This window comes from Plectropomus leopardus, chromosome 16 (assembly GCF_026936395.1).
Source record: "Plectropomus leopardus strain MGB_pleo_1.0 chromosome 16, ASM2693639v1, whole genome shotgun sequence".
Taxonomy (NCBI): Eukaryota; Metazoa; Chordata; class Actinopteri; order Perciformes; family Serranidae; genus Plectropomus; species Plectropomus leopardus.
The window spans coordinates 17,333,601-17,350,408 of NC_142191.1; the positions used below are offsets into that span (position 1 = coordinate 17,333,601).

Genomic DNA, 16,808 nt, shown 5'->3' on the forward strand with positions numbered 1-16,808 from the left:
CTTTTAACACCTGAATCAACAGCAGTTGTCTTGCACTGCACTCAGATGCCTTTCACGAGCATTTAAACCTCTGAAACCTGAGGAAATTGCTTTGATTTCTCTTAAAAACACAGGACAAAAAAACACCACTTGGCATGAAATATCCTGCAAACTGGAAAAAAAGTAAATAAGTGACTAAGGTAATTATTAGATATTATCAAAGACAAGTAAATGTCCAGAAAACTCTATTTATTATTCTTTTATATATTCAAAAATATGTTATTAATTTTTTGACACTTACTGAGGTAATTTTCTTTCTTCTTTTCTTTCTTTCACAAATGTCATGTTAGTGAGAACTTCTCCTTTGCTGAGATAATCCATCCAGCTGACAGGTGTGTCATATCAAGCTGCTGATTAAAAAGCATCATTACTACACAGGTGTGCCTCAGAATCTAACTAAGCTATCATGCTTTTCCATGCATTAAAAGTGCAAACAGACTCACATAGAAGCCTATAGGGTACACCGACCAGTGAAAACATAAAAAACTTATAATTATATTAACCGTCTTTCTTGCTGAGCTATAGCTAACAGCAGTTTGCATCTTGGAGTTTCTGTTGACCATCGATGGACTCAGCTGAGTAAGTCATTACATACTGTTTAACCCTTTAACAGGCATTGTACCTGCACAGTTGTCTTTTTTTTTTTTTTTTTGCGATCAAACTGTTTTCCTAAAAACTTAGAAAAACCCAATTTCATTATATCTGGAGGTTGTTATTCAATGTATTTTGCCATTTTGATTATGCTGTAATTCAATTCAGTTCTATTTTATTATTATATTATTATTACATTATGCATTTTATTCATTTTTCCAAGTCCTAGAAATATCATAATAGCCGTAGAAATGTCCTAAAATCATACAAACGTCTTAAAACCATATAAATGTCCTAAAATCCTACAAACATCTTAGTATCTCAGAAACATTTAAAATCCTAGAAATGTCCCAAAAAACCTAGAAACGTGCTAAAATCCAGATGTTCTAAAATCATAGAAACACCCTTAATGCCTACATATGTCCTAAAGACCGAAACACGTGCTAAAATCCTAGAAATGTCCTACGATCCTAGAAACACTCTTGAGTCCTAGAAATGTCCTTATATCCTAGAAACGTGCTAACATTCAAGAAATGTCCTAAAATCCTTGAAACGTCATAAAGTCATGGAAACGCTCTAATTTCCGAGAAATGTCCTTAAATCCTGGAGACGTTTATGGGGCTGCTTTGACAGCAGCACCTTTCCCTCCGCAGAGCTGGATCCATCAGACCCCACGTGCGGCGCTTCTCATGGAGCAGGTCAGCTCGTGCTGTAAGTTACCATGGCGACACCACAGCCTGTATAAAAGTCAGCCTCCGTGCATACACCTCGCTCTGTGAATCCGGATTTTACCCGTAGCAGCGACACCTAAACCAGCTCCAACCAATGACTCTGAACTCCTCTGATGACAACCGGACCATCTCTGCCTTCACCTCCAAACTGACCCCCGCTGCTGACATATGTGTGGGACTGGCCATCCTCACCGTCGGTATGTGCTTTTTATCCGCTCTGCGCGTTTTATGTCTCACCTGAAAACATATGAAACATTGTCCTTGTTACTGTAGTGACCACATAGCCCACTGCCTATATATAGCTACTTAAAAAATGTGTCATTTTCTGTGCTAAACCTGAAAATACATACATTTTACTTATTTTATAGTGAAACAATCCAAGTTATTCCTCTCATAAACTAGACTCCATACATTGTGTGTGTTTATGTGTGAATATTTATTAACCCTTAAGGACTGTTTGGTGTATTTTACACGTTTTGCATTTGCATTCTTTTTTCTCTTTTTTTGGGGGATAATTTTGGCTGTGTTCATGCACATGGCATAACTTTTATCAAGACTGTGTATTTTTGTTAAATCTTAGAATTTCCAGCACAGTTCCTACAATAAGTTAAAACTACACTGTGTAAACAAAATTGTTACATTCATACTGTAAAGTGCAAAAAGCCATCAATGCGTAAAAACATAGATTGTATTATTTCTGTCATTCTGGGCTTTTGCCTTGGAATTTGTAATTGCTACTATTTTCCATCTGATGACGTCTTTATTTTTATTTATTTATTTATTTTTTTAATCATGTTTGGCATATGGAGAAAAATCATACTATTTCAACAGAATCCAACAGTGGCCATCGAATCGTGGATAAACCACAACAAGGTGGAGAGAGAGGAGTTTTCTTGTATCCTTTCAGAAAATCTCAAGGATCACAGTGAATCACTGACATATCCCAGGTTTTTATAATGATAATGAAAAAAAAAAATTCATATAATATATTGAAATCATTTCATTTTTTGTGTATCTTTTCCTATATAAAAACATAGTGGCATCATAACAAAAACCTGGCATTTAAAGGGTTAAAGTTATGAAAATTAATGAATATTTTATATTTAATATTAGGACTGATGTTGTAAAAAAAAAAAAAAAAACTCAATGAAAGTAGAAAATAATATTAATGTATGATATTTATTAAAGCTTGATTTTGGAAAGCGCATTTTGTGTGCGATACCATATATATATATATATATATATATATATATATATATATATATATATATATATATATATATATATATATATATATATATATATATATACATATATATACTGTGTGTGTGTATATATATAATATTTTTTTAATAACTTTAATTCTCTGTTAAGCAACCTTGGGTACATTGACAGACTTTCAGACAAAGAAAGTTGTTTTTATTATTATTATCATCATTTTATTATTTTTATTATTACTGTGTGTATTATCGCTTTTCCTTTCTTTTTAGTCTATTTTATCATGAACACCTTTAAGTTATTATGTATACACGTCATCGCATAATAAATGTAGCATTTTTGGAAAAATAAAAAATATTATTACAGTAAAAACGGCACTGTACCTCCAACTTAGGATGTATAACTCCTCAAATTTGCTATTTTGATCTAGACAATATTTCAAAATTTGAATCTGCTCTTGGATCATGATTTGCATCAAACCAAAAATAGCTGGCATTTTCTTTCTATCAATAATAAGCAGACAAATTAGCAGACAAATGAACTTTTGGCTCATTGCTACACTTTCTAAATCAAATTGAATTAAAATCAGTCATTTTGTGAGAGATCCAGCTTCATATGTAACAACCAAACTCCCTGATGAAGGTTAATCATCTATCAAGGAGCACTTGTTATTATTAGGCAATAATAACACCTTTTGTAGGAATAATTAGACTGAAGTGTGTGTTTGTGTGTGTGTGTGTGTGTGTGTGTGCTCTGCTTTATGGCATATTACTGTCTGTACACCTGTAATACACCTGATAAGATTTTTTGTTTTTTAGTGTGCAAATTATTCAAGTGGCCAGAAAGTCAGTTAATGCAGCTTTTATTTTGAAACAGCACTTTCCCTCCTGTCTTCTCTCTAGTTCTGCTCTCTGTTCTGGGCAATGGGCTGGTTCTGGTGATTTGCTACCGCAGAAGGAAGAAGATGGTGGGTTCGGAGCTGCTGTGCGTCAACCTGGCCGTGGTCGACTTCCTCTGCTGCATCTGCTTCTACCCACTCTCCATCCTGTCCTCCTTCCACCACACTTGGCTGGGAGAGGACATCACGTGTGTTTATTACGGCCTCGGCTGCTACATCTTCGGGCTGTGTGGCATGTTTACCATCACTGCCATCAGCATCATCCGCTACCTGAAGACGTGCTACAGCCTGGTTTATGGTAAGGCCAGTTTGTCCTTGATTGGTTGGGGGTGGCTCAAGGACTTTGTGCTTGAAAGGATAGATGGAAGTCTTTCATTCTTTAGGACAGCTGCATATATCTAAAATAAATAATCCTTTTCTAAGCTTTCCACTAAGGTCGGCAGGTTCACTAAAATACATATTTTTTGTGCAGTTGAAGCAATAAAATGCAGAGTGTTGCATAACCATCTCTCTTTCTTCCCTCTGCAAGGTGTCATAAATGACATCAGGGTACATCATTACTTGCTAAACTGACCACTTTTGAAGTGGCCTGCACAAAAGCTTTTAAGATGGCATGAGTATCATATGATGCATAAATTGCTGTGTGGTGCCTGTGCATAAATGGTCACACTGAGATGGAAGCAGAGAGCCTGGTCAAGGAGAAACAAAGCTTTTTAAATTGGAAATTTTGTGAAAAATAAGCTCGTTCACCTTTTTACTGAGAATTGGATGTGAAGATTGAAAGCACTGAGTAATCCACTCACCTTGTAAAGCTTGTACCTGCACCTCTGAGGCTAATCAACTGCATTACATACGTACAATGGAAGAGGTAATTATTCACCAGAAGTGAATCACATTCTTCCCAGTAGATGAGGTCTTCTTGGGTTACTACATCTTAAAATGCATAGAGTGCTGCCAATGACTCAAATATAACCACAATGGTGTGCTTGTTAGACCATAATGAAGACCTAGAGTCATATTATTCTAGCCACTTCAAGATCCCACTATGGGGCCACTACAGAGTCCCCCCTCTATCCAGCCCCTGCATGTTTACACTGAACCAAACGACGCCGGCATTATTCCAATCCAGAGTGTTATTATAACCGCGGTGTTTTCCTCACAGCTGTGTGGCTGGAAGGAACTAACCTCCGGATAGTGTGCTGTGCCATCTGGCTGGTGGCCGCTGTGTGGTCCAGCTTCCCTCTGTTCGGCTGGGGTGAGTACGTCCCTGAGCCTTATGGACTGTCCTGCACCATCGCCTGGAGAGGTTATCACACCTCAGCAAAGGACGCCTTCTATGTTATCTGCTCCTTCGCCTGCTTCACGATGGTTCCTGTCCTCCTCATCGTGGTGTCCCAGTGTCAGATCCTCTACAAGCTGTCCCGCTTCTCGTACTCACTGTCTGCGAGGGGTATCCGCAACAATCTGAGATACACTGAAAAACGACTCTCTGTGGTGAGCGAACAAAGGTTTTTTCTTTGGACTAGATCTTTGCGTGGGGGAGCAGTGACTACCTGAAATCTAGACATGGAGGAGAAATTAAGAAATAAACTTGGACTTGACTTCTCTGAGGCTTGACTCACTTGAAATCCGACTAAAAGAGAAAGTAGAACACTCGAGTCTCAGGTTTTTACCACGTAGACTTATAAGATGACATGGTATTAGACTGGATGGTGACTTTTTCTGACAGAATTGGTTTGTACTTACCCCAAAATACTTTAACCATTTGAAACCGGAGGAAATGGGCTTGACATGGAAAAAGGGCAACAAAAGAAACAAGAAAATGACCTGAAAATTAGTAATAAAATGAAAAGGAAAAGACCTGGGAAAAGTGTTTCATGATAATTAGCAATAAATATAGTTCCTATCTCCTGAGACATTTTCCTCTACTTTTAAAAAAAGTTCTAAATCTACTAATTTCTTTCAATTTGTCCATGTTATTGAAATAAGTTGCACCAATTTGCTCAGGGTTGTGAAAGGCGTCTGAAAGCAGCACAATAAAAAATGATGTCTCTCCAGGTTTCAAAGACTTAAAAACAGCTCTGGCATCAGTACATATCAAACCTTTTTATAAACTATTTTGGTGTATTTCTAATCTGCTTTCTAAACCACACAAGTCCAAGCCACACGTCTTTATGAGCAAATTGCAACTCAGAATGCTTTCTGTTCTCATCTTCTTGTTGGGCTCGTGATTTAGTCAAATCTGAACAAACCAAGATTACACACTCCTGGGGTCAGTGCAACATACTCTTTCCAGTGATAGAAATATTGATGATAAACGTTGGGAATAAATATCTTATAACCCACTCAGAAATCAGGGAAAAAATACTTTTCATAACTTCAAGTCTTAGACATTGTCTAAGTGATCTGAGGACATTGGCACTTTTGTCTGTCCATTCATGTGCAGATATTTGTGTTGTGATGAAAACCCGTGCACATACAGACAAAATATGCAAATCCATGACCCACTAAAATATGGATTTTAAAGGGATTCACATTAGATTCACATTTTTCATGAACTGTATGGAGCATCTGCATTTCTTTTTTTTTTCTCCTCACAAGTCAAGGTCTGCCAGAGAGTTATTTTTGTTACGTTTTCAGCGCATGAAGACTTAACATCTACTATTAATTGCAAACATTAGAGGAGTATTTTGGGGGGACTGAATTAGGGATAGTGTAGCAAAAGACTGTGGTTAGTTGAGTCTGATGAATGGAATAGTAACTTCAGGCTGTGGAAACTAAGTCAGACACTTTTGCACGCACCAGGCTCCTGCTGAAGGCATTATTCAGAGGTATGAAACAACATTAAGTTTCCTCTTTTGCTACTGACAATAAACAGGACATTTTAAGAAATCTGAACATGTGACAGTCATAATTCGCGTTAAGAGCAGTGGTGGACGTATTCACATCCTTAACTTTAAACCACACTGTGAAATTACTTTGTTAAAAGTGAAAGTCCTGCATTAAAATTGGTACTTACGTAAATGTAACTAAGTATAATCAGGAAAATTTACTTAAAGTATCAGAAGTAAAGGTACTCTATTCAGGAAAATAAAAAAAAAACCCCAAAAACGAAATAAACCCAATAAAAATGAGAAAGAAAAAAAGAAAATGACTGAAGTGTTTATTGAATTAGTTGCCGAAGCGCAAGTGATTAATTGAACAAACATTTCCGCTGTACTTGTATAAACTGTTGGGTTGTTTAATTTGTAACGAAACATAATATTATGAACTTATATGTTTGTTTGTTTTTTCATGAAGAAAATCTTAATTTGTAAACTAACTAGTAACTATAGACTTTAGATAAATGTAGTGAAGTAAAAAGTACAATATTTCCCTCTGAAATGTAATGTAGTAAAAATATAAAGTGGGATGAAAAGAAAAGACTCAGGTAAAGTACAAGTACCTCAAATTTGTACTTAAGTGCAGTACTTAAGTAAATGTACTTAATTACAATCCACTACTCAATAGATTACTTTTTTTTAGACTGCTTGACCACATGACCCTTGTTTTTGCTTTCTCCTAGGCAACCTAATGCGACCACGTGCCTCTGATACTAGTGTGCGTCACAAGAAATGATTCATTAAATTTCTATTTTTTACAGCGCTGATGTGTTTCCAGTGTAGTAATCTTCTGGAATGCGTTACTTCCTCTTCCAGATGTTTTTCTGCATCAGCCTGGGCTTTGTGATCGCCTGGGCGCCGTACGCTGTTGTGTCCTTCCTCTTCATTTTCCACAAGGAGAGCCACTACATGGCCCCTGAGGGCTTCGTGTTCCCTGCCCTCTTCGCCAAAAGCTCCCACGTCTACAACCCATTCATCTACTTCTACTTCAACAAGACTTTTCAGCAAGAGCTTCGCTGCCTGCTTCTCTCTCTGTGGCCAAAGCTCGGAGGAAACCGAGTGGGCATCCACATCGCCTCAGGCAACCAACATCCCATCCACATTCAGCTCCAAGAAAGAGGCATTGTGCAAAAAAAGACCTCTGATTTGTCTCAGGACAGAACACACAGCAAGAGCAAAGTGATGCCCCCCAGTAGCAACCGTGTCCTCAGCAGGCCGGTGTACACCTGCTGGGCGTCCACGTCGAGGAACACCCCCAACATCTTGGATAGTAAACGTACCAAAGGCTCCCTGCCCGTCTCCATATGAACTCTGTCCAGCACTGTTAATGTGTTGATCTATAATTTAAAGGCAGTGTGGTTTAACTGTGAACAGCCATCAGCCAAATAGTCTGGTACTGGGCGGCTCGAGTGAAGACGCTCATTTGGAGATCAGGGTCCTTATGGCTGATTTTGTGAGTGAAAGAGGTTATAAGTAAAGGTTTCTATCTGCTGCTAACAGCCTGCATCCTCTTTTAAGGTCCAGTTTGTAGTATTTAGGGGGATATATTGGCAAAAATGTAATATAATGTGATAAGTATGCTTTATTTAGTTTAGATCACCTGACAATTAGAGCCGTTTCTTTTTTTAACCTTAAAATGAGCTGTTTATATCTACACATAGGGATATGGACCATGTTCCACCGCCATGCTTTTATGGCAGCTCAGAACGGACGAACCAAATACCGGCTATAGATAGGGCCATTCGTGCTTTCGCGTTGGCCCCTGTAGTTAGCAGCCCCTCTGTGAGAAGCAGTGTCAGAAAAAAGATTTTTTTAAAATGTGAAACTGCTTTATTCAGTTTTTTTTTTTTTTAGTTTTAATAACTGCATCTGTTTGTTCTGCAGAGGAAGAGGCCTCTGTGGATAATTTGGTTCCTGGTAAAAAAAAAAAACCTCCTGAACATCTGGATCTTAAGTTCATCATATAAAAAGGTGAGCACACATTAACAGATGCTGGGCGAGCGGCCCGTCTCCAACATGATGAACAATGTCCACGTTTCATTAAGCCAGGTCTGTTTGGAAGAGCTTACAATAAAAATCTGTTGAACAATTAAGAATTCTAACTGGGAAAAGTTTCAGCTGGTTAAAATCTGAAATCATCACCGCTGGATGCCAGTAAATCCCCTTAAATCTTACACACTGGACCTTTAAAAATCCTTAGATCAAATACTCTCTATGAGTAATCAGTAGCAGTTGAACTTAAGTTCAAATTATTTCATTGTTATTTTCAGTTTCATACATGCAAACAGATACTACAGGGCTTTGCTGATGAGATGTCATGAAAATTTCATATTACAATTATTGTGACCAAAATGATCAGTTATCAGTGTTTGATTGCTGTACACTTTGTGTTTGCATAACACTAAAACAATAACGTAACCAATACCAACATGAAAAACATATTAATATATACATTATTGAGCTGATTTTAGAAAAGTTTTTAAATTCCAACTCCTAATGCCTTTGATGTAAAACCAAAGCTGATAGACAATATAATGATCAGTGTTATGGCCTATAGGCACAGCTAAATGAAACAGTTGACACTTTTCACTAACGCCACAAGTGCATTTTCTCCCAATGAAAAGTAAATAAGGGATAACTTCATATTTTCGGTTTATGAAAAGGTTAACTAACTCTCTGCAACAATTACAATTTGGTTACAATCGATGTGGGCCTGTTTAAACTGACTGAGGTGTTTAAATGGATCATGTTTAATCTGTTTGGGCTTTTAAAGCTACTCTAGTCATATTAGAAGGCCCCATGTAAATGTGCCTATTGTTAATGTTAAAGTGTCTTTAGTGTGAAATGTCTCAAGAACTTTTGGATAGATTGTAATGAAATTTGGCACTGAGGCGTTCATGTTCCCCTCAGGATGAATCTCAATGAATTTGGTGGTTGAGTTAGTACAATACCTGCATAGCTTGTCTAATTACTATCAGTCTCAGCTGCAGTTTGTATTTAGTGTTAGTTTACAAATACTAGCGTGCTGACATGCTAAAGATCATCTGCATATTAGCATTGTAATTGTGAGCTTGTGCACATAACAAAGCATTTTGCTCAAAGTACCACTGTGCCTCCTGTTCATGTCGTATCAAAGTTATAGGAATTACAAGTTTTTAAAAAGTTTTAGATAGCATTCGTGTCAACGTCAAAGTCATAGTTGGAACTTAAATCTAATAAAACCCAAAACTAATGGCTATGTCTTTGTCAATGCACAATATATCACACGTTTATCTCTGTGATAATACCACCGGCTTGATAATGTTCGCAAGTCATAATTACAGAAATCTCTCCCATCCCATTTTAAATGAACATGACATTACAGCCTCTCTCTCCCAACCTGTCAAATACCACCACTTTGTCAGTGGACGTCTGCATTGGACATTGATGCACAGAGGCGGTATGAAATGCACCAGCAACCACTGTAGTATCAAGAGCGGAAAAAAAAGTTCAGATAGGGCAAGCGGGTGTGAAACCAAAAGTCAGCAGTTATTTTATCAACAAAATAGTATTCTAGTATGTGGAGCATGTTACATGATGTATTTCACATAATGTAATGTGACGTAAGCAATAACTCTATTTTGAAAAGACACAATGCATGTAACAAGCATAAATTAACAGGCCGTCTGTGAACCACAGATTTATAATTATACCTAGTTGCTCTTCTGGAGCATATGCCAGAAAGGTTTTCTTGCTTCTGTGTTAACTCCTGTGGTGTGCAGCCTACTGAATACATGGATGTGTTCAGAAGGTCTGGATATAGCCATGGAGGCAGGGCCTTGATCTTTCCCATGAGAGCTGCACAGTAGCGCATGAAGCAAAAAAAGCTCTATTTCAGCTTTCCTGGAGCCTGTCCTGAACGTCCAGAACAACCCAATGAGAGTCTCTAGCGCATCATATTTTGACGTGTGGGTCCACTGACAAAGTATTTGATGAGCTGGGATAAGAACACGTTGGGCATTAAGTATGACCCCACAAAGCTGCTCTGCTCTTGTCTTACTTTCTGTCAAGAGAAAGGTCTATTTCTCAATATTTTCTTCAGGTTTGTGCATTATTTATGCTGCTTTTTAAGCATTTATGTTGTCATCAAATGTTTCAGTATATTACTGTGTATAAATAAATAAGTACTGATAAATTAGTAAAGGGCACAGAACACCTGATCAATGTTAAATGAAATAATTAAGGGTAAGCACTCTACTCTGTTCAAGTGTAGCAACATCACATCTTACTAAATACTGTCATTTATACCATTCAAAGTTTCCTCGAACTGTTTGTTCTCTTCATAGTTATTATAGCCTGCAGTTGCCTTTTCTACATACAGCCGATACACTTTGAGTGCACTCTGTCTTGACTAATAAACACAAAGAAACAGTGCTATTTTCTCTAGAATTTGCTTTTTGAAACAAATCCAGCTGAAAATGAAAACACCATTAAGTTCTCTGCAATCATGCAGGTTGAGTCTGTGTTTATGTGTTTTATTTGTAATATTTTTAACACTCTGTGGATGTTTGGTTGTTCAGTCTCCACATGCAACAATGACAGTGATTTAACATGGACATAAAATGTTCTGTCTGATATTTTCCTTTAAATTTGAACTAATTTTCCTATATTTTTGTGATATTTGAATGTTTCTTTGTGCCTTTGATGTGATCTTTTTAATGAGAAAGTACAGAATCTGTCACTCACACACATTGTCAGGCTTTTTATATTCTCAATTAACCATTAACTCTGTTTGTTTTTAGCTCTAGGAAAGTAACAGAATGTTGAGCACTTTGTCCCTGTGGTGTTTGTCTCTCTGTAGACCTAAATACTTTATTTTTCTAATATTTGGATGTCTCTAGAACATGTCTCTATAATTAAAGAAATAAAACAAAACAATCAAAAACAAACAATACTGCAGTATGATATTACATTCACTACAGCTGAGAATAATGAATGATTCAAAACAAACACATCTTGTACACCACTCTCTTTCTGGATGTAAATATTTCATGGTTCAAAATTCTCAAAATATTCTCACATTTCTGTGCAGTCCACGGTCTAATTCTCTACTGATTTAACAGCTGCTTGAATGGAAAGAAATAAAATTCCCTTACAGTGCAGACTCAGTTTCCTCTCATTTCCTAATTTTCAGTCTGAGTGACTTAACAGCTTCATGCATGTTAATGAGGGACTGATTAATTTGTCTGCTGCTCTCAGTGTTTAATGAGCTCCTTGCAGTCCGCTGTGGCAGCAATTAGACATTTACAGTGTTTATGTGAGTGGAGGAAGAGCTCCATCAGTACAGCACTGTGTTAAACAGCTATCTGAATGGTGAGAACTGTCCTTTACTCTTGATTTAAAGGGATAGTTTAGATTTTTTTAAAGTGAGGTTTTACAGGTTGTTTTTACATTACAAACAGTAGATGTCAGTCTTCATGCCCCCAGATTGGAGAAGCAACACAACACAGAAGCTTAACAATGTACTGTGTGGACAAGGCAGCAACAAAATGTGTTTTAGCCACCTAAAATAAAAAGGCCCACCCCCCAAAAATCAATGTCTGTTTAAGTGTATGCTATTTAAGTATTTTTTACTGCTTAACCTTTGCATCAGATGGTCAGTTTTGAAGCAAAAGCTGTCAACATCTTCAGTTCCCCATCTATGCTCTTGTAAAAGGCACCAGACTCCATTGAGAAAAACAATCATTTTAGCGCAGAACATTGGAGCCGCTGGTCTACGGCTGCTATGATCAATCACTTAGTTTGTGTTATTGTCTGACTTTGGTGAATCTGAACTAACCCTGACATGATTCTGAAAATGAACGAACATTTGGTAGTTATCATTAAGACTGGAGTTGTTTAGAATATTTAACAAAAGAAAACGTTTAAAAAAAATATGAATCCATCAAATTTTTATGGCGGTTTATTGATGGCCATGCAAAGTTGCTTTTGAAGGAGAAGAGCGTGACTATTTTTTAAAAACTGACAAGACATAAAAAATAATCATCGAACTCAATGATGCTGCTAATCAGTGACATATTCAACCCTGCAAATATATATAAAAAAGAAAATCTGGCTAGACGTAAGTACATTAAAAAAATGTAATTTTTGTGGGGTTTTTTTTTTCATAAAAATAAAAATAAAATTGTACTTTTATCACAAAACCTTGCATTTAAAGGGTTAACATTCTGAAAATGAATAAACAATTGGACAGTTATGTTTAGGACTGAAGTTGTTTAAAATGTTTAAAAAAAGAAATCCAAAAAAATATTAATCCATCATATTTTTATGGCGCTTTATTGACGGACATGCAAAGTTGCATGTGAGGGGGAATACTGTAATTTTTTTAAAGGGGGTCTAAAGGGTTAAGGCTGCTATATTTTTAATTTTGTAGGTTCTCTCCTCATGTATCATGTCTTGTTTTACTTTTTGTCTTTGTGTTTTTCCACCTTGGTGATTGTCCGCTCTGCCCTGAATTGTTTCACCTGTTCCTCGTCACCTTTCTGTCACCTGTCCCTCGTTATTTCCTAGTCCTCCTGTCTTCTTAGTCTTTATGCTCTGCTTGTCTTTTGTTTGTCCATCTGCGTTGGCCTATGTGTGACCCTCCTTTCAATACTGGTTTGTTCCAATTTTAATTTTTTGTGTTTTTTTTTATTTGAGCTTTAGCCTGCTCCCTTATTTTTGTTGTTGCTTTTTTACATTTGAGTCCTCTTTTGAACTGTGAAAAATGACAATAAGATGTCAGTGTTGCCTCCAAGTGACCCATTAATTCCTGCAGGTTTACATGAAGCTAAAAAAACATGGTCACCTTCATCAGCAACTAATTTAAAAACTGCAGAGTGTAAAATGCTTTTCATTAGCCATGATTCATTGACAGGCCTGTTAATCATATGTGCAGACCTCCATATTACTCACAAATCATCCATAAATGAGGTCGTGGAACACACACACACACACACACACACACACACACACACACACACACACAGGCAAAAGCAATGGAATAAAGTGAGAAACATGACAAAGAGAGTGACATTTCAATTCAAGAGAGCAAAACACCAGATTAAAGTCCTGCGTATAGCTGAAGTGTCAGACTGTTGCTGTAGAAGAGAAAAATGAGTGGAGAGTTTTGTCCGCTTTAGTGTACAGATTATGTAACCTGCTGACAAAAGGCTGCATTGATGAGTGTTTCCCCTATTGTCCAAATCATCAACATGACTTAATTGCGTTTCCTCCTATGAACCACGCCACAGGGTTTCATCAGGAGCTTCACCATGGTGATGCAAACAGTAAGAAAAGAGGATCAATAAGCTATTAGTGTGTTCAAAAAAAACAGTGTTTGGGCACGAGGAGGCTTTACAGAGAGGCATATCAGTCTGTGTCTTCTCTGACAATCCAAACATGCAGCCATCTATACAAAATGGAAACCTGTTTCAAAAGATCTATGAAAGAAAACACATGGGGGATTGTAGATTGCAGTCGTGACAGTAATTGACTAAAAGTTGACACCAGACAGCCAAGTTCAAAACAGTCATGAAAACAGACGTCATTCTCAGAACTGGCTTCACGCTGAGCTTTTGACAACTGGATGGAAACCATTAACTTGCCTAAACCAGACTCAATGGAGTGCTCCAGGATCAGGGCCAACTCGAAACACTCATAACAAAGAAGAAAAAGTGCTGTTTGTTTGTTTTAATGTCCCCCTACTGGTAAGTTATCACTGGAGAGTGCATGCTCAGTCTAAATAGTTGCAGGTCAGATGAAATAAGGACTCTATCTTTCTGTCTGTGACAAAAACATTAGCCATTGATTTGTAGCTGAGGACAGCAGCAAGATCAATTTAGCTGAACACAAATGGTAGTGATAAACATAAAGGATCAATAAGGACGCACATGTAATATATTCTGAGAGAAATCCACAAAAAGACAGTCAAAATGTTTTTAAGAAATGTAAAATATTTGAGAGAAATCCATACAACTTAAAAAAAACCCCTCCCAGATTATAAATTTACAAACAATGTAATGAAGAAAAAAACATTTTACTGATTCGTTTGGTACAAACATTTATGCAACTTTCCAGATGAATTAAATATTTCATTACATGTAATCATAGATTAGATTAGATTGTGTAAAATCAATATAATTCCCAGGAAACGAATGTACAGTGAGTCAGTCCTATGTCTGTGTCTATGTGCAGACTACAGGTGGAAACTATAATTGCAACGGGTTCATGGAGGCATACAACCCTTTACCAGTAGAACTGTTTTTAATATGTTTTGGAATTAAAACTCACTGTAATGCGTATAAAAAAAACAGAAAATATAAGAACAAATCTGGATAAAAGGACAATTCTGTGTGGCATATATGATTTCTAAAGAACCCTTCGATTTATCGTGCAACACCTTTTGGGGTTCCCTGGTAGGAACACTAAATTAGACCATTAGCATGTAAATCTATTCAATTTATGCACCTAATTAATATTCTTTCCCAAACAATCACAGTCTTTCCGCCACATCTTGTGTTTGTTCAAACCACTGAAACTGCAACTGCTGTTTATATAGCTCCACATCTGTTTCACCTGTATTGTTTGTGTTTTGTTGAAATTATTTGCTTTCTGGCTGTGTGCTTTCTTTTTTCTGAATTATATAGCTGATTAACTTTCTCTGGTATAAACTGAGGATGGAATGACACTTTTTATTCAAGCTGATAATCCAGTTTACAGCACAGTTGCATTCCTCTGAATCCATGCTGTATATTCTCCAATCAACCCCCCCCCCAGAGGCAACAAAACTATTACTGTTAACAAAATCTCTGATAATTAGAAAATATTGCCAGAGTTAGAGTTAGAGTTAGAGTTAGGTTAGATTTATTAGTGGTGTGTGCAACCTCAGAGTGGCAGATACATTTTTTATGATAATGCTTTTGTACTTTTTCTTAAAGCTGGGGTAGGCAGTATTCTTTACTCTCCTGCTGCAGCTCTTCCCTCTCTGTCCTAAACCCCTCCCACCAGAAGATTTCAGGCATATACATATTGCAGAAGCAATTTTTTGGGTTTTTTTTTTTGCAGTGTAGGCAGCTGTACCAATAGCAACTTTTTCTGCAGGACACTTATTAAATCAGTCTTTGACGTGCACACACATCTGCACTGAACAGCCAATAGGGATGTCTTCTTTCTGAAAGGACCTGTGATTGGCCAAATTTTCCCATCCTAGATTTTCTAAAGCCTGAAAACAGGGCCAACAGGAGGTGCAGAAGTCTAGTTTTGTTTAAGACCACGCGAATTACAACATGCTCAAAGTTTATTGTGGATTTTTTTGCCCAATGATGCCAAAATAAAACTGCCTACCCCAGCTTTAAGTAAAATTTATGATGTAAATACTTCCTCCACCACACATGTATCACCCTAGACATGGCCTGCATGTGTTTTCATTGTGGGAAGTGGATCAGGAGGAGTGTCTGAGCTGGTGCTGATTGGGTCAAACATTCAGAACAGCTCTGTTATTGCAGTGTGCCACTTTTCGCTTGTAGACAAACTGTGGCTCTCTGGTTCTGCCTGATGATATTAAACTCAACCAATGAAATTATATGTGCTTTAATAACATGTTTAGCTGTCACTCTGCTAACTGCCAATATGACACAAGATAGCTGATTTTAAATAGAAAGACACATTTTACCACAACTGTGGAGTTAACCCTTTGAAACCTGGATCAACATCAGGTTTCTGATGCTGCATTCAGACGCCTTCACAAATGAGTTTGCTTTCATTGAAAACATGGGAAACAAGGGGAATGAGCAGCATGGCAAGAACTGTTCTGCAAGCTGCAAGAGACAAGGAGCTTTGGAAATGTTTTTTTTTTTTAAAGATAGGAAAAAATGTCCAAAAACTATATTTGAATTAGCATAATTGTAAAATTATCCACAGAAATATAATTATTTCTTAAGCTAATTTTTGGGTTATTTCTACTTAAATTGCTCCTAGACCTTTTCCCATATTTTAAAGAAATCAAGCTAATTTGCTCAGGTTTTTAAGGGTTACGAAATGCATTTCCAGGATTTCTACCTTCAAAAATGTTTTTGTTGAACTCTCCCCTGCTTGTAGCTGTTGGTCAAGCCCTTATTTTTTTTACACCTGTACCACTATATTAACATGGCTAAACAGAAAAATAGCTATACAAACTCTAAAAGTAAATCTCTGTGTGTGCAGCTATTCATGTATGTACAGTGGGGGGAAGGGAAGACTCTGTGAGAACCTGTTTTTCCGAGGCAGTCACGGCATCTCGCCCTCGTTAGCCTGGAAATGGGGACGAGGCAGCAGGCCCTGATGGGGCGCACGGTGAGCTCATTATGGGACGAAGCTGCCCCACTGGAGCGGAACAGGACAGGCTGGGTTTGAGAGCTGGAGGGAGGAATGGGTACAGTGTTTTAGGGGGCG

The 16,808-nt window shown here is 37.3% G+C and overlaps 1 protein-coding gene across 3 annotated transcripts; it reads left to right on the top strand.

The window, feature by feature from the left end:
• The first annotated feature begins 285 nt into the window (after positions 1-285).
• On the top strand, positions 286-12,230 carry opn8c (opsin 8, group member c). Of its 3 annotated transcripts, XM_088089684.1 has the most exons (6): positions 286-618; positions 1,284-1,558; positions 2,193-2,234; positions 3,482-3,775; positions 4,640-4,971; positions 7,176-12,229. In XM_088089684.1, the coding sequence occupies exons 2-6, from the start codon at positions 1,456-1,458 to the stop codon at positions 7,665-7,667; spliced, it is 1,263 nt and encodes a 420-aa protein (XP_087945810.1). In that variant the 5' UTR covers positions 286-618; positions 1,284-1,455; the 3' UTR covers positions 7,668-12,229. The 3 variants fall into 3 exon arrangements, with proteins under 3 accessions (XP_087945810.1, XP_042358806.1, XP_087945811.1); XM_042502872.2 differs by lacking the exon at positions 2,193-2,234 and having other exon boundaries at positions 7,176-12,227; XM_088089685.1 differs by lacking the exons at positions 1,284-1,558; positions 2,193-2,234 and having other exon boundaries at positions 7,176-12,230.
• The last annotated feature ends 4,578 nt before the right edge of the window (positions 12,231-16,808 follow it).

Bases quoted from the DNA above. Each gene is read 5' to 3' on its own strand.
- opn8c (XM_088089684.1), top strand. From the start codon at position 1,456: ATGACTCTGAACTCCTCTGATGACAACCGGACCATCTCTGCCTTCACC. The intron at 1,559-2,192 runs GTATGTGCTTTT...CTATTTCAACAG, and splicing joins ACTGGCCATCCTCACCGTCG to AATCCAACAGTGGCCATCGA. The intron at 3,776-4,639 runs GTAAGGCCAGTT...TTTTCCTCACAG, and splicing joins GTGCTACAGCCTGGTTTATG to CTGTGTGGCTGGAAGGAACT.